The following is a 26,357-nucleotide window of genomic DNA, read 5'->3' as shown; positions in this document are numbered from 1 at the left end:
CTGTGGCCAGCATCAACAGTAAGTGGTAATAGAGAACTCAGAAACCCTAGCCTGGCTTTTCCATAAAGCCAGATTTATGTTTAGTTGGGACAAGATTATATTATATGAGAATCTTCTTCCCCCAAATCATACCTGCCTATATTTATTTTCCAACTCTCCTCCTGATGAGGCAAGACATGTAAAATGTAGAGATACCTAGTGTGGGCTCCAATGGCTTTGTAACGCATGATTTTTTTTTTCTCTCTCTCAATGTTTTTGATTACTAAATATATCCACAACTGAAAATTCAACATGAAAATAATATCTAATTTCAGATTAGATCATAAACTCCTTAAGAATTGTGTCTTTTTCATTTTGGCATCCTTGGTACCTAGCACACTGTGCGTCAGATTGTGGGAAATTAATAATGTCAGCTGGAAAAAACACAATATTTTATCGGGAATGCACTCATACTGTATATTATTAGGAATTCACCCCTTTATTCTCTCTGTCTCTCTCTCTCTGGAAATAGATATAGATAAAGATATATGCACATACATATATTCTCTATAATACATGTGTGTACATACATGTATGTATATAAATGTAAACACAAATACAAATACTAAGAGGAATCCTCTAAATACAGAACATGTGACTAGATTTGTCAATGATTGTTCTAAGAGTTGTTTTACATTTTCAGTTTGTGTACTATATTACTGCTTAAATTCTCATTTGAAATATGGGTTGAAAACTATTGTTCATTATACTACATCATCGACTGCACCTGAACATTTAACAACTTCAAGCATGTTTCTTTCTAACAGACTCAGTTTTAATCTGGTGATAAAAGGATATTTTTTAAAGTACCACTGAGGCAATACCACTTTTTGCCTTTTAGCATATTTTGTCAATTATATTATATAGCATATGTTTTATTGCTTATATTATGTTATACATTTAGAAACAGAAACAGCTTGTGAATTTGTATTAAGCACCTCAAACTGCTACCGATTATTAATAAGTATGTTTGTCAAATAGAGATGACAGAAGAGTACACTATTTAATGAGACATTGGTACAAAGTGCCAGATATAACCACAGGATTATGAAAGTGTCCAAGCCACAACTGATGTACGTGAATATGAGAGGAAATCAAGGTTTTCTTTTTTGGTTCCTGTTTTTTTGATTTTTTGAGACAGGGTTTCGCTCTGTTTCCCAGGCTGGAGTGCAGCGGCACGATCTCCGCTCACTACAACGTCCGCCTCCTGGGTTCAAGCAATTCTGGTGCCTCAGCCTCCTGAGTACCTGATATTACAAGCTTGCGCCACCACGCCCGGCTAATTTTTGTATTTGTTGTAGAGATGAGATTTCACCATGTTGGCCAGGCTGGTCTCAATTCCTGGCCCCAAGCAATCCGCCCACCTCGGCCTCCCGAAGTGCTGGGATTATAGGCATGAGCCACTGAGCCCAGCCTCAAGTTTTGATTCTGTAGTAATATTCAGTAGACAGAAATCTGCTCCCTGTTCTGCAGACTTGGAAGGTGGTCTGGTGACTCCTGTCCTATTCTGCAGTAACAGCGTTTCTGGCAAGGCCAGCTCCACTTCCTATTCTTTCACCATCTCAGCCTCCTTGTGGTATCTAAGAGGCTTTCAGTGTGTGGGTCAAATCCCAAAAATAAATAACTTATCAAGGACTGATTGGCACCCAGTTAATGACTAAAATGAGAATGGTGGAGAATAACTAACTGGGGTTTGGGTAGGAAACCCATATATGCTGTTCTCAACAGCATATATGCAGCTACAGTAAACCATCATTTGTAAATAGAAAGATGTCCCCCCAAATTTAAATTTATCCGGTCGACTTTAGTGAATAGTTACAAAAACCAGATTTTTCTACATAATTCCCTCTTCTGAATGATAATTCGCTAGTTCGGATTTTCCTGCTCAAATTTGCCCCTGCATAGCATTAGCAGAGGTGCCAATGATTAGAGAAATGATTCACGTCAGGTAGTTAGGAAAAAGACAGGGGAGTCAAGGAAGAAATCTGGATAATCCCCATGCTGGAAATTCAAACCCTGGATAATCAGGACCGTACTCTATAGGCAATTATGATTCTGTCCAGTTAAGAGAAAATTGTAATCCATTCAGTTTCAAGCCTATAAAGGCACGTTTCTCAAAAACTTGTATTTTGGCCTCCGATGGCTTAAAAAGTTCCTTACTAGATTGTCTCCAATTACAGAAATCCTTCCCAAGTACAAGGCTGCAGAAGTATATTAAACCTGCAGGATATCATGTAGCTGGCTGTTTTACAGAGCTTTACAGCACACGCCATCGTGATGCATGATGTAATATGACTGAAGAAACTCACCACAATCTAATGCTATTTATTCAGGTCACAAGTGTTGTCTTATATATGGGGACAGAGAGGTAAACTGTCTTTGACCAGCAGGCTCGGAATAGGAAGAAAAGGGAGGTACAGAGAAATTTATACTAACTTTAAGAATTCTCCGCACTCACACACACAAAAATTAGAGCTACTGTGGATTTCAGTAAATCTCTGGCTTGCCCAGCAATAGTAAAGGAACTGCAGTGACCACAGATCTGTGAGTCAGGACAAGGCTTGGCTACGACTGTCGAACTGTCAGAAGAACTGAAGTCAATGATGAGAAGGTAGCTCTGGTGCAAGCTGCAACTTTGGAACTTCATCAAAATGTGGTTGGTGCCTAACAAATAACAGACAATAATGATATGATTGTAAATTTCTATTATACTAAGACACATATCTCCAGTGAATATAAAAATGTGTATGTTATGGATTTGTGAGTGCTGATTTTTGCAGGGCTTTTAGAACCCTCTGCAAACACACAGTGGCAAAACAGTCAAATGAGGCAGGCTGGAGGAAACAGAAAAGAAAATCCAGCTACATTCAAGGTACGAGACAATAATTTCTAAGCCTTTGGGATCTATTTTTTTCCTTCCATTGTAATGCAGTCAAGTGTATGAGTGATGCCTTTTGTGTTTGATAATGTCAAGTGTGAATGTCATGGGCAGCACCCCATCTCTGATAGTATTAAAATGGTGGGAAGATGGAAAGCTTGGAAAAGTAAATGGAACAAATTAAATTAAAGTGGTTGGAGGACAAGGAAAGTCACTCATCTACAGTTTGGTTTTGAGGTGATGTTGGTGACCGTGTCCACCTGAACAGGCTGGTAAAATCCGTGTTACAGAGGAAAAGCATGACACTCTACTTACTTAATTGTACTAATAATTATTTTTGCTCCTTCTCATCGTGAACTCTGTTGAAAAGAAAACAGCTTATATGTTCACATATAAACTTCCATTATATAGTTAGAGTAGTCTCCACAGCTGAGCTTGTCAGTCAAATACACTAGACGTCAAAGAGTTCAAGGTAAGTTAGTCAAGGTTTCTAGAAAGTAGCTGACAACACAGGCAATTCAGAGAGGCAATTAATTCTAATAAATAAAGTATATATGTTTTTAGAGAGATGAAAACCCTTAAAGATCATAAAAATCCATCCTAATCAATGTCAAGAAACCAGAGATGAATATAACACTAATTGATTATACTGAAATAGCATGGAGAGAACATCACACCTTCTAAACCACGGGTCTGATCTCCAACGAATGGTGAAGGTTTTTCTTACGAAAACATGAAAACAAATGCATATACACAAAATCCCTGTCTAATGAGGGCATGACATCTGCAGTACAAACAAGAAATTGCAATAATTATAATACGAAGGTGTTTCTCGTAGCCAGTCTCCGTTCCCCAGCGTTTCTCAACCTTACTGCTGAAGTCTAGGCTAATGCAACAGATTATTCACAGGCTTCCAGCCTCTGGACTGGGAGTTCTCAACAGCATTGCTACAAGGGGAAGATATAGGCTACTGGTAGCAATACCTCCGTAAGGCTGCAATTTAACGGAAGAATAGATGCCCTGTAGACAGATGTTTCAGAATTTCCTGGGAAGGGTGTGTTGTATGGTGGGACCCCATATTCCAGTACTTCCCTGTCCACATCCAAAGCCGCAACTCCCCTAAAGCTACCAGATCACCCCTCTCCAGTGGCTATCAAATACCTTGGCTTGCCGTTCAAGACCCTCCATCATACTAGCATCGGTTGTTCCCTTTTGACATGTACCCCCTGTGCCCACGCTGATTTTGCTGATGGGGATTATTTTGTGTTTTCACATTTCACCCCTAACTCAAAGACAGGCTCCTCAGGGTCCTCTCAACCTGCAGCGACCTTTTCTCCCCTGCTCTCCTAAGGGAGGGAGTTAAGACCTGGCACTTTTAGTCCAGTAGGCTGTTTGGCTCATATTTTGCATCTTCGTCAGATTCTCAGTGAGTGGAGAGACATCTTTTGTTGTTGTTAGGGGTGCAATTTGGCACACTTAGCTCATCGTACTTTGAATATAGTCAGCGCTCGATAGCTACTATTAAAAAAAGAGAACAAGAGGCAAACAACAAACAAACTTTACTAGAAAGTAGAATCTCCCACCAAGTTGTGTAGCTTTCCTTATTTAAAGACAGAAGAAGAAAAGAACCACTATGGGTCAAGTACAAAAAAAAATGTATTTGAATCAAATAAAAATAAAATCGGGAACATCCTTAGCCCAGTGGACTTAGAGCATTAATTACAAAATAGAAGTAGCTGACACTTATGCCTTCTAAATATAAGCTTTTTCCTCCCAGAAAAGAGAAATAAATAGGTGTTAAATCAAAACATCCTATGGAGCATTTCACACCTCAGGAAGGAAAACTGACAAAGAGGTGATTCAATGCCAAAGAAGAATCCACCAGCAAAGAACTAGGTCTGCTTAAGGTAAGAAAACCGAAAGCTCTCCAACATAGGTTACACCCTTGTCATGTCTGCAAGTGCTTTTGTAATACCCTACGTCCCCCTCTCATTGGAAAAAACATATACACTTCCCTTTCACTATTGAAATCAGTTAATTGATCGTTTCCAAAAATAAATACTCCCATAGATAGAGGTCATTGGTCCTGAAATTGCATCAGTTCGTGTCTGGGTACGAGATTCCTGGGCTCCTCTGGGACGTCTTTGTCATTTTATCACAGTGATTACAAGCAGAGTAGTTCCAGCGTGGGTCCCCTCAGTTTCTAGTGCTTATGTTTGCTCTCTGCGTTCCTATTTTCTCCACCAAGCCTTATAGCTTTTGCTTTGGAAATCTGACACTTAATATCCAATGTTAATTACATTTCCTATTCTGAGGAAAATCCTATTGGGCTAATTTTTCAAAATCATATAATGAAAGAACTTCAGTGACAAATCATGTAGGTTTTCGATTGTTTTTTACGGGTAGATCTATTAAGCACTTAATATTCAGTGGGAAAACAGTCTCAGAGCAATGAAATTCTATTACTTTAGAGGTTGCATGCTTTTAATTTCTTAATATTTCATTACATGTTGGCAACTGGTGCATATTTTTATAATGCGTTTGATCATTACTCTTCTCAGGGTATTCTATTTCAGTTCTTCCTCTGACATCATATTTGCATGTTAAAGGGTTTTAGCATTCAGGGATGAAATGTTCTGAATAGTAATGTGCAGTTAAGTTGATTTTTTAAAAACGGAAAACAGCAAACAGACATTATATATAGGGACTAAAGAGAACAATCTCATAATTTTAAAATCGAACTCAAGTTTTAATAGCTTTCTATAGAACATCATAAACGGTAATGATTCAATATAATTCATTAATTAGCAAATTATGCAAAATGCTATCAGCAGAGTTTGGGGAGAAGAATCTTTTTCCTTGGCTTTTATAAGTCTACTGCATTTCTTTTCTTCCTGTAAAAAAAAAAAAAAAAAAATGCTCTTTTCTTTGCTCTCCAGCAACATCTACTGGAAAATTCAGAAAAATGCTATTTATATGAATCAAATAGTTTGAGTAAGGATAGCTTTGATTACCATCTGCCTAAAAAGTACATGCTGAACTACAATCCAGTTTACAATGAAATTATTTCTGCTTACTTTAGTTCTATTTTGTTCTTTAAGGAAAGGACAGTTGTTTGACGAGGCAAATAGCCAAGTCGCAACTTCAAATTTATCATTGCCTCACCTGGAAGAAGTCATTTTCATAAATAAAAGCAAAGCATATATGATACAGACAACATACTTCTCTTGGCCCATCCCTTCAACACTTGCCACTTATTTGAGAAATAATCATCATTATCAGCAGCAGAATAACAGCTTTCAATAGTTAGGTATAGCTGGAGTCAGAGAAAAATTTCATGCAGGAAAAAACGATGTAGAAAAAAAAAACGAGATTGAATTTGAGAAAAGCTACTTCAAGATTCTGCAAAGTTTCTTAAGCTGAAAAAAAATTACATGTGATGCGATTTTAAAAACTCACTATGCTACCACCAGCACGATTGCATCAAACATTCGACAGCAGTGTCTTTTTCTCTTGTCTACATCTTTCCCTATTCTTTCAACCATGAGGAAAAATTAAGCCTCCCCAACCTGTATCAGGGGCTTCTTAGGGAACTTCCACCAGAGATTATCTCTGGATGATGAAGTATGATCAGACCCACAGTCCATTTGGTCTCTACTCCCCACTACTCAGCAGTTTCTGATGTCCTCATAAAATTGGATTCATAGGCTGCACCCACAAGATGCCATCAGATGGTCTGGAAAACGCGAGATATGCCAGGGTATGATATTGAGGAGCAAGTTCGGTTTGGAAACTTGGGAAGAAAAAATCTTATCTCCAGACAAATACATAAAATATCCTCCCTTCCGTGGCCGCTGAAATCAACAATGCCATAGTAGTGCAGTTCTTTCTAGGACCAAACCTAGTACAGGTACTGAAGTCACCCTTGTATATATCATTCCAGAGGAGGATTCTTTTAACTGGATTTTGTACTTTTAATATTCAGATTTTCTCATAAAAACATTTAAAAATGAATTTTAAACATTCTATGCTATCTTTTAGGTAAAATCTTAGATATAATCGGGATTTCTGTTATCCTTAATTAGAAACTTGGCTAATCAGAGGTGGGTTTGGGTTTTTTTTTTTTTTTTTTTTGCTTTCTCAAATCTCAGTTTATTCATGTCAGCAATACATTTTAGCAGCAGAAGCAATGAACACAGACTCAACAAAGACTGAGGTTAAAAACACATAATCAAAACTTTAAAACAACAGAAGTAGCAACAAAAATCAAGTGCTGGGAGATCATGCATTTTGTGTTTGTTCAATGTTAAAATAGATATGAGCCTTTCAAGCTTCACCCCAAAGCTCTTTAAAGGAGACATGCCATCAAATATAATCCACAACTCTCATTCATAGCACACAAAAGGGACATATTTCTAAAAGCTACCTACAATGAAAATCCATATGTATTCCACATTTAGGATCCTGATGCAAAGTTCCGACTCGAGACTGGTAATCAGCCCCTCCATTATTGAGCCGCTTAGAATCTAGAAAGGTTTATCAAACAGCACCTCCAGAGTTAACTCCCATTTCAAACTGTCATAATTCAGTTCTCCTAATTATTTACCAGATCCCTTTCTACAACATGCCCTAACCTGATGTTTTAACTTCATATTTCATTTGGGACAACACTTAATCTCTATTTATGAACCATCAACCTGACACAGGTTAAGGAGATATAAGAAGCGCTTCACCCACAAGATCCAAGCCAAACAAACCCCAGTAGCTCGACTTAAATAAACTCTACCCTTGCTAAAACCTCCAGTGAAAAATTATTATAACACATCAGAAGTTCAGTTAGAAGAAAAATTTCAAATGCCAGCTGTCTCCTAGGGTTTAAGTCCCGGAGTTCAAAAGCAGTATCAATTGGATTATTTTTCTTTCCGTTAGCTGTTTAGAATTTAACGTAATGCAAAGGGCTATTCTGATCAAAATCATCTTTCTCATCTCTCTCCTTAAATAAAACGGAGAAGAAATCATCCAGTATAAATGCATTTACTATACAAATCTATTTTCAATTGAATTTGCTGCATGCTCTAATTCATCAAAATTAATACAGGTACTTTCTATGTTAAACAAAAGGAAGCCGACTGAAAAATCGGCTTCTGCTGCGGATGCCTTTCTCAATTACAAAACGGTGAAAACAGAGATTTAACTAAGCCACTCGGTCAAACCCTCCGATCGGCGCTTACCTGCCTCAGCTGAAGGCTTCCTTCCCTTGTTAGCAGCGTGCAGCATCTCTAGCTCGCTCCAATCCTTACCACCGGTCTCAAATTACACTGCTAAGTCCACCCCCCGCCTTTTTTTTTCTTTCTTTTTTTTTCTTTTCTTGTTTTTTTTTTTTTTTCCAGCAAGAAAATGCTTATTGAAAGTGATTAGTTTTTGTTGTCCCTTTTAAGTCCCTCCTGCGGGAAGGAACAGGGGAGCAATGTGACGCCACCTTTTAATCTTTTGTAAGAGTGAAAAGGCAGAAAAGGAACGCTCGATCAAACTGAGCTGCATACATGCCTAAAACTCGCAGGAGAGGCTGCTGCTGCCTGGCGAAAGCACCGCTAGGCTTGAGTGTAAGAACAGAGAAGAGAGGAGAGTCAATGAATTGTGACAACGTATGTGCATCAAAGGCAGGAGGAGAGAGAGAACAATGAGCGAGGGAAAGACAGCGAGGAGAGAGGGAGAGAAGCAGAGAGAGAGAGAGGGGGAGAGGGGGAGAGAGAGAGAGAGAGAGACAGAGAACATCAAGAAAAGATAGAGCGGGTTTCAGGCAAAGGATTCTCAGAATAAAGCCACAGTGCAGTGTCTGGCAGCTTCTGTTTTTATCTCAGCGAGCATGATACACTGCCTCTCTCATTTAGAAACACATTCGTGTATCTCCCAGGTTTGAAAACTGAGATAATCGCAGTGTGTCTCTGGGTTTGTCTGATTGGCATTTAACTGTGTGGTATACCTGTGATTTTTTAGGATGCATTTATGTGCAATTTATTTCGCATATTTATTTATGTAGGCAAAAATGAAAGCTGCTAATTTCTACGGCAATTTGCAATGTAGTTTTACTGGCAGATGGAACTCTACTTATCATAACTGCTGACAAACTGCCATGGGTAAACAAAAGAAGAAACAAATGCTTCGTCTTGATAATTGTCTTAAAGAAAAAAAAAAAGAGCCCACACCAAAATATTAGCACTACAAAACCTGTGTTTCCTAGTTCAAGTTTAAACGGTGTTTCTCTTCATTAGTTTTCATTAATAAAGGCAAAATAAAAGGGAGGGCATGGTGTCTGAAGGAAAGGTATTGGAAAAGAAGCTATTAGGAAAGTGAAAAACCTAAATTATTTCTGGTTTCCCTCCAAATGTGACAACAGGATTGCTTTCGTGAGTCCTGGAACAGAGTTTTTGAGTCACTATTGCTACAGACTTTTACTGCATCCTTCTCCCTTCCTGTACCATTTTAAAGAAGGTTCCATTTTTGACACGAAGTCGAAAAGAAATGATTTCCCAATTCAAATTGTTTCAAATGGTGTGTCACCAACTTTGTTCCATTTCTACTCATCTCCTACCACATGGGGGCTAGGATTACACAGTTAAATTCCCTAAGTGACCTCTTTTATAAGAATGTAAATTGCTGGTTCCAAGGTCAACTATTTGGTATAAGTTATTGGTGAAAATGACTGCTTATCTTTCATGGTAAGCAGAGCTAAAACAGTAGTAAGTGAACAGGAAGAGGAGATGCCCAAGCTTTTGACTGGCCATCTCTTCGAAATTAAGCAATTCCAATATCCGAAAGTAAATTCTATGTGCCCTACTTATAACAATTATCATTTTAGAAACATAAAAAATAGAAAAACCCAAGTACACAACCATTTCAACTATCTTATGTCCCAACAACATATCCCCGGACCCTAGGCATCTTGCAATTTGGAATTCCTATGTAAGCCACCAGATATAGAATGAGAAATGGTCCAAGAAGAATAACACTCTCTTCCCCCACACTGGCCACATTGCTGTGCCCAAAGAGGGATTGCTTAATCTTGTTAAACTCGAAGTGTCATACTCTTCATGGTTTGCCAATAGGAGGGTATGTTTTTCCCTTGGACCCAAATAAAGAAGTAATCCCCACCTCCACCCTAATGTGCTTAGGATGAAACTCTACTTATCATTAAGGCAGAGCAGAGAGTGGAGAACACACAGGGGCTGAACAGAAGGCAGCTGGCCAGAGAACAGAGAGTGCTCAGATGTAGAAGGGAAAAGGGAGCTGCAAGGCCTGGCTAGCAGGGAGGGAAGTGGTGACTGGGAAATCCGGAAATCTCTGCGGACATTTTGCGGAGTGTATTGGAAGCAGCCTCCTTTAAATGACATTATTGATACAGGTTCTATAGTTAAAATTTACTTTATACAAGGGAATAAGTGGACTGAGAATTTTCTGCCAATAAAAATAAAGACCCAGTTACAAGGACGCAACTATTTCAACACGCAACTATTTCAGCACAATAAAAACAGGGGAAGGGGCCCGAGGTTTATTGAACAGCATCTGCAAAACATTGTCAATGAAAGATAAAAAGAAATCTCCAAAGCAGACAAAAGGAGAGATTTTTTTAAAGCTACAAATGGCTATCAGTGCTGTTGTTTATTTTTACCGCTTCCTTAGTGAGGAGGTGGGTTCCCTGAGTGGATATCATTTGTAGTGGAGTGGATATGTGTGATTTAAGATACCTTGAGTAGGGTGGGGGGCTAGGTGATTATACTGGGGTGACCAAGTCATATTAATATTTCTTACAGGAATGTAACTTTTATGTGACTTATTTCTCTGTGGGAGAGCTTTACATTCATATGCTTATATGACAGCGTATGATACGGTAGTTAAGTGCTCAGTTTTTGGAACCAGGTTACCCTGCCTAAGATTGAATCCCAGCTCCACTACCTACTGCTGTGTGACCTTGACTGAGTTATTTTGTCTCACTGTGTCCTCATCTTAAGATGGGTGTAAGGCTACCTGCTTCATGGGTTGTCATTAAGAATAAACGATGCCTGTGCCGTGGTAGGTCCTGCTCCCAGCACATAGCAAGTGCATCAGTAAATGTGAACTTCTATTGTTAGGAAACCCACTCAACAGCTTTTTAAAATTTTAAAAATGGATAACATGGACAATATTTCATCACCTCAAAATGGATGACTCATAAAGACTTCTTTCCACTCTGACCTTCTTTACAAGCTACAGTTCTTCAAACTCTCCTCTGGGTTTTCCCACTTGGGTAATATGCTTAAAACTCAATAAGTTCTACCACTCAACTCATGAACTCACCCTCCAAGCAAGCCCTTTCTCCCAATCTCCTCACCAGTGCAAAATGTAAAATCCTTCATGCCATTCAGGGCTCAGTTCTTCCCCCACCACAATCATTCAATTACCAATAACTTAAATACCAACCCCATATCTCTTAAAGTTACTGTTTTCAGACCTCTGACATTTCTTGATTTGTGTACTTTTGCCTGGACAGTTGCAATAATTCTTCAATGCAGCCCTTCTTTAGGCTGTTTTATTTGTGCTGAAACACATGAAGGGCGGTGAAATGCAGCACCCATTCCAGGGGGCATTCCTAGGGTTCTGGCAAGGACTGCACCAGAGATCGTAACACCGCCTTTCCCCTTCTCAAGAATGCACTTGGAATCTGAATGAAAGGAGAATGACATTATTCTACGTACGACCTTGACTCTGCCCTAATGTATAAACTAGCTAATGTTTGGCAAACTAATACTTTTCTATTAGTGCCTTGTTCGTTGTGACACTTCTCCCAACTGTCGTGACACAGCCATTGAAAACAGCCGTTTTAAGAGGTTTTTTTTTTTCTTCTCCAATTCATCCTTCTCAAGCCAGAATCACCTTCTTAAAATGCCACTCAGAATGACATCCATTCCCAATAGTTATTGATTGGTCAATTGAAAGTCTGTTTTATTTCATTATCTTATGTATCGGCTTGCAAATCATCTAAGGTTCACAATTCCTTAGAGAATCAAGTGCAGATTTGTTTGCCTCAACTTCAATCGCCTCTGTGGTTTGACACCAACCTATCCATGTAAACACTGGCTCTATCCCTACTGCACAAGAGCTTACTGTACGCCCAGCCTGATGCATATGCATCCCTTTCAGAGCCTCAAGTACATTATTCGTTCTCTTTAGAATGGCCTTTTCTCTTTCATATCAACATATTTAACTCCAATCTTTTATCAGAGACCAGGACAGGTTACATGTCCTCCACAAGGATATCCTTGACTTTCTTGGTTTACATTGATGAAACTGTTAATTCCCATAGCTATCACAGTGTTCTGGGATGTATCATAATTAGGAGCTGGGCTTTGGGGTTAGTCCTAGGTCCAAATTCCCACCCTGAAATTTGTTTCCTAATTGTGGAACATGGGTCAAATTCTTTTACTCTCTAAACCCTGCTCTCCCCATCTGTAAAATATTGTGAGAACTTAATAGCTAATCCATGTAAAGCTATTACCATAATAGCTAGTATATAGCTAACACCTACACAATAATGAAATAGTTCATAGTAATGGGAATGCTTCTTAAATGACAGGGACTTATCATTGCCTCTAATTTCTAACCTTGCAACAACTCACCAAATGGCTGTTACTGGAACCATTTTACAGACAACAAAACTGAGATTTAGCAAAATTAACCTACCTGACGTCACACAAGGAGCAAATGGCAAAGCCAGGATATTAACCCTTGTCTTCCTACCTTCTAGTTATTTTTATCCATGTCAGGCATTCAGACTTAGCTTATGCCACATTGGTTTATTATTACTTGGCTTTTCTGGTTTGTGCCCCGTTCTTCCATATATGTTTAAATTAAATGAGAACAATATTCACATTTTAAACACTTTGCATCTTTAGTACCTCCCACAATCTGTAAACAAAGTAGCTTGCTTATTCGGTAAATATTTGTTGAGTGTTTGATCATCTATGCTCATGGGGATTAAGTTTTTAAACACATTTAAATTCAGCAACACTTTTTTTGGGGAAATGTTTTCATCACGTTTTCCACGAAAATCATCAAAATTATACAAAATAATATAAAAGACAAACATTACATATGAATGATGTAGCTATGGCTGCACAGATAGAAACAAATGCAGTTCTCTGCAAAAAAAAAAAAAAAAAAGCAAAAAAGCTGTAGGAAGGTGATACTCATTGATTTCGGTCCTCATACTTGGCATTTACATTCTGCTTGAAGATGGGCCCCTCAAGGCCACCCATTCCATGCATGGAAAAGGAAAAGTTATTAGCTGATAGTCATCCTTTTAAGGTTACACAGAAAGACAGAACTAACCACACAAATACCCACAGCGGTTAATCACCTTTAATTCTTCCTTTTTAAGTAAATGCATTAATTATGTTCTCTTTTATTTTCTCTCTGGCTAAGTCTATATAATACTAAAACAATCTGGAACAACATAAAAAATTCCATCAACCTATATGATGTTTTTCTGTGTACATGGTGATGAACAATATTGTTGAATTTTCAACAAGTTGAATAAATGCTTTTATTTGAAATATATATTTCTATACACACACACACACACACACACACACACACACACACCATGGTCTCTGCCTGTATGTGCACAAATGAAAAACAATAGAACTAAGATAAAGAACTGCCTGTGCTCCCCATATTAGGATAATCAATGGTGTCACACACTTACTGTCTTGAAATATTTGCATAAACTTCATGAAGTCAGCGTGTTTTTATTGTTGTTGTTGTTGTTCACTGCTATATTCCTAGTAGCTAGACCAGTGCCTAACACATGGTGAGTGTTCAGTATATGTGGGTCTGATACATGAATGAGCCATTCAATTTTGCCTACATTCATCTATTTCTAGCAGTGTTTTAAAATCTGGTCTATACACCTCCAAACACATTTTGTACCCTGCTATCTCCCTATGTTTTCCTTTTGCATGGAAGGATTTGTTAAATGTATGCTATCCTTTGTTCAAAATAAGATACTTCTCCAACCAAAAATATTTTTTCTACATTATATTAGCTCACGGTAATTGCTCTTTTCTCCCATGTCTAAGCACCCATTGCCGAGAACATTTTAATACATGTAATTTTCCCATTAATCTTGTCCTGCCTTTGGATATCTCATACCATTGGTGAACTGTTATTCTTCTAATATTACTAGGTCTTTTTTATTTGATTTATATCTTACTTCATCACATAGATTTTAAGTATACTGAAGGTTACATGAGCGAAGTATTTTTTTTTTTGTATAATATATATTGCTATTCCTTTGAGTACTACCTTGTACCTAGAATGCACTTATTAAAAAAGACATGTTGATTTGGTGGGCATGCAATTCTGATGGGCATGCAATTCTGTCATTCGGAAATTATGTGAAAGAGCTTATAATACAGTCCCTGGCCTTTTAAAAACTGTTGTTAAAATACAGCTAGTGTAATGTAAAAGTGCATAATTTATTTGTAGCGTTTTTACCCCTGGGGTTGTATGAAAGGCCATTTATTTATTTACTTTGTTATGTATTTGTGTGTGTGTGCACATGCTGCGCATCAACCAGTGTTCAAGTTGGTGTCAAAATTAGCTCATCCCAACAAATTGAGATTCTTGTGGTAGGAAGAATTAACAACTGCCCTCTGGAAGCATATCGTTTCCCCCAAATCGTTTATACATTAGTTGGAAGTCAGTTTGTGTTGACCCATGGGCAGCTAATCCTCAGAGATAGAGTTCTCAATTCTATAGGGTCTCTTCTAGGAGGTCATTTCAGGCCCAATTATACAATCTCTCTCTTCTACGAGGTTTGTTTTTCCTTAGGGTGAATATGATATGAAAGAACATTGTGGAAGAAACCTCATCTTAATAAGCCTTTTACCTTGGACAAAATAAGTTTTCTTAAGAAAGATTTTTCACCCTCATAATGCTTCCTTCTTGATTCACTAAAGATTCATGCTCCTGAAATTGCCTATATATTTTTTCCAAAAAGAAAAAGAAATTCTCCAAAATAAGAAAAGAGCATAACCTTTGAAGTTTCAAAAAAGCCCTTAATGTATCTTTCTTATTTGTAAAGATGACATAATTTGGGTCGATTTTTATATCCGTTTCCAAACTTGCAATGAGTATATAATGTGATTAAAGGTTTGTGATATAAATAGTTTTCTGAAATTAGTTTATTGGCTATTATAATTATATCAGATCTTATTTAGCCAATTAAAACAAATTATTTTGCTTATAAAACTGCTCACATTAATTAACATGTTCTGGCATTTTGGTTTTTGTCTGCTGAACAGAAGTCTGTCTTGTCTGTTTTCCATTTCTGTTTTGCATAGTAATTGGAACAACCCCTTAAGTGAAAACCAAAGTAGCGGAGCCACCTTATCATAAAGTAAAAATGGAAAGCAAATCAAGAGAGAACCTTAAATCTCTGCTTCCCATGGTGGACCGAATAGAGTTGGCCTCAATGAAACTCTAAGTAAGAATTTACGTTCCTCTCCATTGAGTTGAATACAGGCTTTGGTGGACTATTTGGTTCTTGTTACTGATGTTTCTCAATATGGAACGTTTGAAAGCATCCAACCAGAAGTTGCACAATGATCACAGCCTTGAACGTATTCATCAGAAAAACGCATTCACTGCTACAGGTTTTATTTTTACAGGAACCAGTGTGCTGCACTGTTTGCGAGTTTCTTCAATGCTCTTACCCATGACAATCACAAAAGCAATTCACAACCTTACTTATCAGATAGTTCTGTTTTACAATAATCTGGTTGCTATTTGTAAAATCCAGGATAAAACAGTGCAATTTCTGATGCTGAATATCTGAAAAGCTCTGGAAGCTGCTAGGAAGAGATATGCACTAAAATATGTAATGTGACGGAATTACAACAGACAGACATTCTGGAGGGTGTACACTCTAGTGCATCTCAGAGTACGTGACATCTAATGGCGCTACTTTCAAGATTTGCAAAGAAATTCTGCATTTAAACGGCTCCCTTCCACTCACAGTTTTCTTAGCTCCCCTATTTAACTCTTTCATTAAAAAAAAAAAAGAGAACTCTCTCAAAAAGAATGATCAACCAAAACAATCGCCAGTGAATAACTGTTTCCAGAACAAAATGAAAGTAGGGATCTCAATGAGATCATTTATTTCATGAGCTAGTTCCTAAATCTTTAGATGTACCATAAAAGCAAAAACATCTTTCTGATGAGAATTTAACTCACACAAAAAAGTGGTGATTTTAACAGCTGACAAATCCCCTATAATAAGGGGCTTCAACAACAACAACAAACAAACCACTTTTCCAGTGATTAGTCTGTGCAGATGTCAAAGAAAAGTGCCATACACTCCCTTAAAGAATATAGATGCCAGTTAAATCTTTTTGGGTGTTTTCATGACCATATATTAGTGTGAGAGCAAAATGGGAATAACATACACCACTGAGAGGCAGTATAGTGCAATAGATAAAGTGATTGCATTTCAATCCCTGATCTGTCACCATCTCAGCACATAGCATTAGCTAAATTACTTCACCGCTATCTACCTCAACTTCTCCGTCTATGAAATGGGACCAGTATCTCCAAGTTTCTGATAATAAGATAAACAAAAAACATTAGCATATTTATAAAGGCAGATAGCCCTATCATTTCTTTGTGCAGTTAAATTCTACCAAAGCTAAATCTACTCTAAGAGGAAAAAGAATTGCATTATGGAAGCTAAATGTTGTTCCGGAAGCTGCTGGGGCACCAATTAATAGAGTGATGTAATAAACCACTCAATAATCCTGCACTGGCTGAAAGAATTAATGCAGCTCACCTCTGTTGCTGTGAGTGCAATACCATGTACTCAGAGGGTGCTCGATAAATATTAGCTGATGATGATATTGACAGGGTGCTGTGTAGTCACGGCACTAAGTGAATTGCTAAGTTTACAATTGTACAGAAAACTCGTTGAATAATTATTGGCAATAAAAGAAACCTATCCCTGACCTCATTTACTTTATTATGACATCATCTCACGCATAATAAGACCATCACCAATCCCTGGAAGCTTAATAGCCTTGTCCTACTGACTTGAGACAATAAAAATAAGGTCATCCTGTAAAACATATTTAGAATTTGGGCACTTCTTAAAACTTTCATTGTTAGCAGTCTGTTGCAGTCTATCATCATTTCTTTTCTGGATTTTGTAGCGCCTCTCAATTGTTTTCCATGATTTCTACTTTAGGCCCCTGTGGCAGTTCCTTATGCTGGGGATTCCTAATGTATCTTACTTTCGTGTATTCACAGTCTTGTATAGTTCTCTCTCATACTGACTCTGGGATTGGCCATGACTTGCTTTGGCCAATAGGCCATTAACAAACATGATGCAAGAAAAGGCACAAGAAGTTCTTGAGCATAGGGGCTTGCCCTGCTGGAAGAATGCCATCCCCATGAAAGAAAGCCTTTTCTGGCCTCCTAGAAGATGAAAAACCAAGAGGAGGGAAACGCTCAAATATTTCATGGAGTCCAGCCCCCATGAAACCCACCAGCTGGATGAAACTGTACAAGTGAGTACAGGCAAGTCCCCCAAAAGAACTGCCTGTTGGACACACCAGAATGTGAGCAACAATCATTTCCTCTTGTTTCAATCTGCCAAGTTCTGCTGCATTTGTTATCTAGTAATAAATTACTGATACATCCCCTGCTGATTATTTCCAACTCTTGCTAATCAGGGTGATTCTTTTACAATGTAAGCCAGATAATCTTACTCCTCCTCAAAGCCATCTATGAGCTCCTTATCTCAGAGGAGCCCAGGTCTTCCTAAAGACTTGACTTTCTAAAGACTTGACATGCTCTGCCCTTCCCTCAATTTATCCGATGTCAACTCCACTAATCTCTCCTTCACTTTTCTCTTTTTAGCTGCATAGGCCTCTACCTCAAAGGTTCTTCTTCATGAACATGGATTACTCTCACACTCTGTTTGGGTGTTTCCTCCAAAATCATTTTTTCTCAGCAGGGCTTGCCCTGATCAAACTGCATCATCTCCTTGCCCCCAGTTCTCCATCCTCCCTTTCTGTTCCTTTCCATTGCACTTAAGACTTCTAAATCACTATATGGTTTACTGATTTTGGTCACTGTCTGACTCGCTTTCTCAGAATGTAAGCTTCAAGAGGGTCAGAAGTTGTCTTTCTGGTCCCCACACTTAGAACGATGGCTGGTACATAGGATAGACTTAGTAAGTACAGTCGTGCACCAGTTAGCCATGGGGATACATTCTGAGACATGCATCCTTAGGTGATTTTGTCATTGTGCAAACATCATAGAGTGCACTTACACAAACCTAGATGGTAAACCCTACTTCACACCTAAGCTGTATGGCATAGCCTGTTGCTACCAGGCTTCAAACCGGTACAGCATGTTACTGTCCTGAATACTGTAGGCAATTATAACACAATGATAAGTATTTTAATATCTCAACATGTCTAACCATAGAAAAAGTACAGTAAAAATACTGTATAGAAGATAAAAACGGTTACACTATATAGGGCAGTTCTATTATAATCTTATGGCACCGCTGTTGTATATGAGGTCTGTCCTTGACTGAAATGTTGTTATTTGGTGCATTACCGTATTTGCTAAATTATAAAATTAATCCTTCTGGTTAGGGTGCCCAGGGCTACAGATTGGGTTCTATATTTAATGGCGATGCTGAGATTGGATAGACTCTGTAAGGACACACAGTTGGTGCAACTTACAAAGATTTACGAGGCATCACTTGGCAGAAAGCAGAAGTAGCCTTGTGGTCAAGGAGAAGAGAAGGTCAAGAAGGTTCTTTGGGAAGTATTTCATCAGAAGGTCTTTTCACAGGTGGTGAGAACCACAATCAAAAGCAAAGAGAGGTGAGTACTCACCAGAATAGCCACCATGGAAAGGCTAAGGAGGAACCCAAGGGAAGAAAAGGAGACTCTCCAAGCCTGCTTGAATTTAAAAGGCAAGTGGCACAGGGAGAAAGATGCCTCCAAAGGGTAAATCTGATCTTTTTGTGGAAGACAAAGTTTATGATGTGCTTGCACCTTTTTCAGGAAAAGCCTAAAAATAAAGCCAAATATATCTGAGGCTTGGTCTTTTCATGCTGATATCAGAGTTGAGAATGCACACTGAGCCAACATTGCTACAGTACCTAGGCATGGGCCCAGGGATGTGACACACTGGTATTTAGGCTCCATAAACATGTAGATCACAAGTGGTAGGCTTGCTTTTTCTTTTTCTTTCTTTTTTTTTTTTTTGAGACAGAATTTTGCTCTTGTCGCCCAGGCTGGAGTGCAGTGGCGCGATCTCGGCTCACTGCAACCTCCGCCTCCCAGGTTCAAGCGATTCTCCTGCCTCAGCCTCCCGAGCAGCTGGGACTACAGGCGCCTGCCAACACGCCTGGCTAAATTTTGTATTTTTGGTAGAGACAGGGTTTCACCGTGTTGGCCAGGCTGGTCTTGAACTCCTGACCTCAGGTGATCCACCCGCCTCAGCCCCCCAAAATGCTGGGATTACAGGCATGACTTGCCACCATTTTCTATTTGACTGATCACAAGGTTGGCCAAGCAGCAGTCACAGGCTTCCATTTGAATACTTCACATTCTGAGCTCTTCTCAGGAGAAAAGGTCCATCTTACAAAGGCACAGTCTAGGCTGGCAGCGTGGCCTCCAGCTCTCAGTTCAGGTGTGTGGACAATAATTTACCTTAGTTAGTGCAGAACAGACGTGACCTGGGATGACTTCACCTCATCAACTCAATCTTTGTGCAAATCTTATCTGACACCATCCGTTTTCCTCCTTGCCCACACCTCATTCTCCCCATTGTTCTGCAATTATTTATTATCTGGGTCCGTAATTGTACTGTTTCTAGCAGCCATGCAAACTCTATTGTTAGGGGGAAAAAATGCCTCTTTGCCCAACTAGATTCTCTAGTGTGGGGAATAAAGGATGTTAGAGCTCTTAATATACAGCTCTCTATGTTCAATTTTCCTAAAAACGAAAATTGCCAAAAAGCAAAGCATGCAGGAGACGTATGGATGGATGCCATCGCAGCCTCACGCTCCTGCTGATGGATGGTGTGCCCTGAATGACTGGGAGCACTCACTAACTCACTGCCATACCTCCTGCTTTCAGGGAAGCTGGCACAGCCATCCCTTCCAAGAGCGAATCCCTCCACGCTCACCATCTCTTTAACTGCCTCACTTAGTCATACCCGGCCTTTTCCAAAACCAAAGCACCAACAGGCACAGAGAATATCCCAGCCCAGCAAATGACGAAGCTGAAAGGTGGCGCTAGGACTCTGTCTCTCTGTCTCTCTTTTTATTTTTATGGTTCTAATGTATACATGTTAGCATTTGATCTCACTTAAAATATTTACTTCATGATTTGTGGTAGGGGAAATGTCATTTAAAAAAAATTCCTTTAGCTTAATTACAAAAGATGTAAATGTGGTCTCACTTGCAGAAAAAAGTTACTCTTAACAATGAGGTGTAAATTGGTGTCTGCTTAATCTGTTCACAGTAGGCATAAAGCCTAACACTCGCCTCCTCACCCTTATTTTTGCAGTAGTACCTGGGAAATTAATACCTTCTTGGGAGCTCTTGCAGCATCTCTGATTTTTTAAGGGAAAAACAACACAGACGTTTCATCTTGATCTTTCTACCAGCTGTAAGGACATTTATTTTGCTCCATTTTGGGCATCTGTTTTGAACCACGGACCACAGTTACACTGTCTGACCTCCGTCATGGGCAGCAAAAGTTCAGCCTTCTCCTCTTCCTCTAACAACTATGGCCTCCTGCACATCCCAGAATGGAGTGAAATTAACAGGGGAACCAGAATGTTATTTATACAATGACCTTGGGCTCCTGGGGGAATTGCAGGCCCTATCCTTTCACTTATGATGTTTTACATTTCAAAGAACCTAGCTCTCTTTGATATTAAAGAATGAAATGTGCAATGTAATTGTTATTGTTTTATGACCTTTAATAGGTTAATCAGGTTGCATCAGGTTTTCCAGGGTGTGATTCTGTACCAAAGGAAATGATTTGCCTCACAGTAGATGGATTCTGACAAAAGGGCTCAACATTAATATTTGAGAGGATGAATATACCAAGGTACCTAAATCCTCAAGAAAAAATGGTGATTTTGCTTACCTCAGTTCCTCTGTGGACAATAGCGGTTTCTCAACTGGCATGATTGACATTTTGGGCTGGATCCTGGCTTGTTGTGGGGCTGTCCTGTGCATCACAGGCTGTTAGGCAGCATTCCTGAACTCTACCCACTAGATACACACAGCCCACCTTCTCCCCAGTTCATGACAATCTAATGCCTCCAGGCAATGCCAACTGTCCCCTGGGGAGGACAATCAACCCCAGTTGAGAGCTATGAGGGTAATTTTTTAAAGTTGAGGTGGGGATGTTCTTTTTGGAATTATGATATAGTATAGAACCTACTGGCCGAAATGATAACTCATATAATAGTAGCTAATGTTTCTTGAGAGCTCTCTGTGAACCAATTAGCACTATGCTAATTGCTTTATATGTTTGATCCCATTTGATCCTAAAAACAAACCTATGAGATAGCAATTATGAACTGCATTTTACAGTTATGGCAACTGAGGCTTAGAGGAGATAAATAATGTGCTCAAGACTGCCCAGCTGTGAAGTGGAAGAGTTAAATATGCCTAAACCCAGAGCTCCCTTACAGGTGGCACTCTTCCCTTTCTGGTGTAGATACTACCACTCTCCCTGTGGTTATAATCCGAATATCTGCATTAAATTCAGGAGTTGATCAAGCACCACTGTGCTAGGAAAATCACCTACATGCTAAACAGATCTAAGAAAAAAAAAATAAGGCGATGCTTGCCCTCAACTGTCGCATGCAAAATGAAGAGTATAATACAGAAATAGGTAATAAAAGGTAAAATGCAGTAAGAGAGACTAAAGAGGTTAGAGACGGAGTGCTCTGGGACCACAGCCTTCAATGTACACAAGAGTCACCTGGGGTGGTGTTAAAATGCAGGTTTTGATTCAGTAGATGTGGACTGGAGCCTGGGATTCTGTATTGCTAACCAGCTCCTGGGTGATGATGGCACTGGTCTGAAGACCTCACTTCAAGCAGGTCACTGTTACTGTGCTGGGAAGTGTAGCTTCCATGCATTTGAGAAGTGAGGCACAACAGTATGGATCTGAGATGCCAAGGAAGCATCGCCACAGAGTGGGAGGGGTGAGAGGAGGGGTGGGGATTGCCTTGGTCGTGAGAGCCACCCTTGTCTGTCAGCCCTGCACTTGGAGCAAATATGGAGTGCCTGCATTTGTCGACCACCCACATATACAGCTAAACATCTGCTATTTTTAAAGGACAGATATTAATTTGAAGCACGAAAACACCTACCCATTGAACATAACTGATTTCTGCAAACACATTATATTCTCATAAACAGTTTCATACTTTTGGAAGAGAAGACTTCTTTCTCTTCAAAATACTATGATATGGGATACATAAGAAATATCTCCATGCCCCCTTACTCCCACCCCTACAGGCACTGAGATATGAATGGCTGTGGAGCTGCAATGGGCCACGCATGTATTTAACAAGGAAAAAAACTACACGTGGGAGGCCAAGAACAAAAAGAGATTTTTTTAATCCAGTGAAGATCACTATTAAAATGACGGTTCTGAGGACTGTAAACTGCATTACCATTTGTTTAGCTGTGCTCAGAAAGTCAGAAACCAAGTCCTGTAATAAACATTCCTAAAGCAATGGCTTGAGAACTGATCTCCACTAATGGTTGTGGCCTCTTCACCCAGTCCACAGTGACCATGACAGATCACAAACTGTTTTGTGACATCTGGATTTGACTGGGGGTCAGAATGAAGGGGATGAATTTTGAGTCACTTGGCTTTCTGGGCACATTCAGCTAATTCTCCATCCACATTGCAGGGGGACACAACAGAGGGATGATTTGCTGGGATGTAGAGATGGACCATAGTTAATACAAAGGCTGAGACGCTGAGAAGTGCAACCAACCAATTACTGCCATATTCTACTCAGATATGAAGTGGGAGGTCTGAATTGTATACATTTGAGGTGATGGGTATCACAACCATTCAAATTGCATTGCACACTGATGGAGTAAGATTGTGAGTCTATGTTCATTCATTAAGTTCCCACTATGTGTCAGGCCCTGGGATGTATAGATCAACACTGTTGCTCCTGTCCTCAGGGGCTAGCTGAGATAAAGTGTTCCCCATTCATGAATCATTTGTGTTATACCTTGATGATTTTTACTGCTGACTGTACCTAATTGATATGTACCCAGTTTTTTTTTTTTTTTTCCTTGGACCAGCAGTCCCCAACCTTTTTGGCACCAGGGTCTGGATTCATGGAAGACAGTTTTTGCATGGACCCAGGGGATGGTGGTGGTGGGGATGATTTCGGGATGACTAAAGCACATTACATTTATTGTACACTTTATTTCTATTATTATTACATACTCACCATAATGTAGAATCAGTGGGAGCCCTGAGCTTGTTTTCCTGTAACTAGATGGTCCCATCAGGGGGTGATGGAAGACAGTGACAGATCATCAGGCATTAGATTCTCATAAGAAATGCACAACCTAGATCCCATGCATGCACATTTCACAATGGGGTTCATGCTCCTATGCAAATCTAATGCTGCTGCTGCTGATCTGATAGGAGGTGGAGCTCAGCTTCGCTCACTCACCTGCCACTCCTGCCATGCAGCCGGGTTCCTAACACTACTGGTCTGTGGCCTGGGGGTTGGGGACCCTTGCTTTAGACAATTTCAGTTTTTATACTTTCAATTTGGCCTCATCTTAAGTAACAATATCTGTGAAATTATGTGTTTGAAGTACTTCTCAGGAATGACCAAACCAGTTGCCAAAATATTAAAATAAACTTCTGTGACTATTGGAAGACAAAGCCTACCTCAGCCTTGGGAGTGTCTACCACCACCCTGGGACTGTGGCCAAGCCTCATGGGCTTCCCCAGGATCCAGAAAATTCAAAGTCAGACCAGGCACAGGCTGGAGCTTCTAGCATCCTGATGCCACACTCCAGACAGTGTCTGTTCTGACGGGCTTGAACCCATTCCTTAGTGGTTCTGCTTCCAAAAAGCACTCAAGGTTTCTGTTTCACAGTTTTTAGAAGATCTTCTATGCAATTATCTTAAAAACAAAATAAACCCTCCTGCTCCAAAAGCCTGTTGCACAGCAGTTCCAATTACTAAATCTGCAATATGAGAAGTTATATTTTCTCCAAGGTTCAAATACTCTCTTCTGTAAAATGAGTATAACGTAAACATTTCCTACTTCATGGATTAAATCAAGATTTTTTTCAACCTCAGCACTATTGACATGTTGGGCCAGATAATTCTCTCTTGTGGGTGACAGTCCTGAGCACTGTGTGATGTTTAGCAGCCTCCCTGGATCCACAAGATGCCAGTAGCATCTTGCAAGCCATGGCAATCAAGAATGTCTCTAGAGATTGTCTAATGTCCCCTGGAGGGCAGAATCACCCCCCTACTGGGTATGACTGAGGTAAGTGAAATAAGCCACGTACAGTCTCAGGCTAGGATCGGGCTCATATTATAACCTCAGTAGTATTCAGTGCACTTATCAAGCATTTCCTACATGCTTGGCATGCTTCCAAGCACTTTAAATCTACTGCTTCTTTAAACTGTTACATAACCTTGTGAGCTAGGCCTTGTTATTATTCCCATTTTATGAATGAGGAAAATAAATGCAGGAGAGTAAAAGTAACTTGCTTGAAATTCCATAATGAGTCACTGGCAGAGCTGGGATTTGAACACAGGCAATCCATCTCCAGAGCTCATGCTCTTAGCTTTTTTGCTTTCCTACCCTTGTAGAAGAGGAAGTCTCCACAAAATAGGCATCATGGTGACAATCGTGATGGTAAGAATATTGATGAAAATTACATAACCACACAATAGGCTAAGATTTTTATATTAAAATTATATTCCAAATTTTAAAAACTCACAAAGAAGCATATAAGGTACTTGATAAGAAATTCAAATATGGATCATCCATGATTAAATTTTCACATGCCAATGGTTTGTGTACATGCACACACGCTTTTCTCAAAATGATTAGAAAACTCTCTCAAAATGATTAGAAAACTCTTAAATTTCCCAAAGCCAATAAAGATTAAAAACAAACAATAAAAAACTTAACATTTTAAATAAAGAAATGTGCATTCTGGTAGAATCCCTAATTGACATTATAAGGAATTCAGAGAATTCAGAAACTGTGCAAACATGCAGGGCTGTCCCACTGCTGTGAGAAGACCCTTTGGAAAATGAGATGCTGTGATCAACATGGGCACCTAAAATACAAGTGAGACCAAGGGATGGGGGGTACTTGCTGCACTCTGCATTGGTGAATGAGCCTTGCATGTTTTCCCAGGGATTCTTCTCACCCCAATGTCCTAGGCAGTCAGTATACATCGAAAGCATTGACACAGACTGAATTCTACTTATCAAGGGTGGTCTAAGCGAGCTCAGAAAGGTCCACTGACCTACTATGGTGGCTAGAGAATTATCTCTCTAAGCTGTTTTTCTACCTAGCAACAAAAGCAAATATTTGGTGACATTAAGTGCCCCTGGAAACAAAGTGTGGGTTTACGTAAGTACATATGTATTGTTTCCTCTGACAAACAAAAATTCATAACCCAAAATCAAAATCAACACAACTAGAATAAGCAAACGTACACGCTGAATTTTGATGTGACAGATACATATATATATATAAGTATACATATATATATGTAAGTATACATATATATATGTAAGTATACATACATATATATGAAAGAGAAACTGAACTGTAGACTAAGAATAACAGTTCAGAAAGATGCCATTATTGCCTTCCTCTAAAGTTTTAGAATCCAGGCTACCATTGAATTAAGTTTGTCATTGTTGAACACAGAAAAATGAGAGCTTTTCTACATTTGACTGAAAATCTTTGCATTTCTTCCAGTCTGAAATAGAAACTTGCAATTAAATCAATTAAGCAATGAAAATCAAATATTCCATTAAAATCTAATTTTCCTCATATCTGATTGGTTGTAACTCAACTGAGCTGGAAACAGATGAGAGAGGCAAAATGACTCAAAGTCTAAGACATGGAGACAGGAGAAAGGGAAAATATTTAACATGTTCATAGGAAATTTAATAAGGGCATTTTATTTTCCTTCTGCTTGTGTAAGTTTAACCATTAGGGGTTCCCCAAACATAGGATTTGAGAACTAATGCGGCTCACTTTAATGAAAACAGCAAGGTTCCTTTCTCTTCTATCTTCTTTTTGCAATCATGTCATTGAAGTTTCTTTGTCGCCTTAT

At 39.1% G+C, this 26,357-nt stretch overlaps 1 protein-coding gene across 16 annotated transcripts in view; it reads right to left on the bottom strand.

Annotated features, from left to right (window-relative positions):
- Positions 1–26,357, bottom strand: part of TENM2 (teneurin transmembrane protein 2) — a 3,953,434-nt gene that overhangs the window by 679,493 nt on the left and 3,247,584 nt on the right. For 4 of the 16 annotated variants that reach the window (XM_016954580.4, XM_054685277.2, XM_054685278.2 and 1 more), the window contains exon 1: positions 8,149–13,075. The exons of the other annotated variants lie outside the window; for them this stretch is intronic. In XM_016954580.4, the coding sequence (XP_016810069.1) occupies positions 8,149–8,194 (46 nt within the window). In that variant the 5' untranslated portion in view covers positions 8,195–13,075. Of the gene's footprint in view, positions 1–8,148; positions 13,076–26,357 lie in introns of those variants that run through there. 16 annotated transcript variants of the gene reach the window in all.

The sequence above is a fragment of the Pan troglodytes genome, chromosome 4 (genome assembly GCF_028858775.2).
Source record: "Pan troglodytes isolate AG18354 chromosome 4, NHGRI_mPanTro3-v2.0_pri, whole genome shotgun sequence".
In the NCBI taxonomy this organism is placed as follows: domain Eukaryota; kingdom Metazoa; phylum Chordata; class Mammalia; order Primates; family Hominidae; genus Pan; species Pan troglodytes.
The sequence above is the reverse complement of the archived record's forward strand: the minus strand, read 5'-3'. Positions and strand labels throughout refer to the sequence as shown.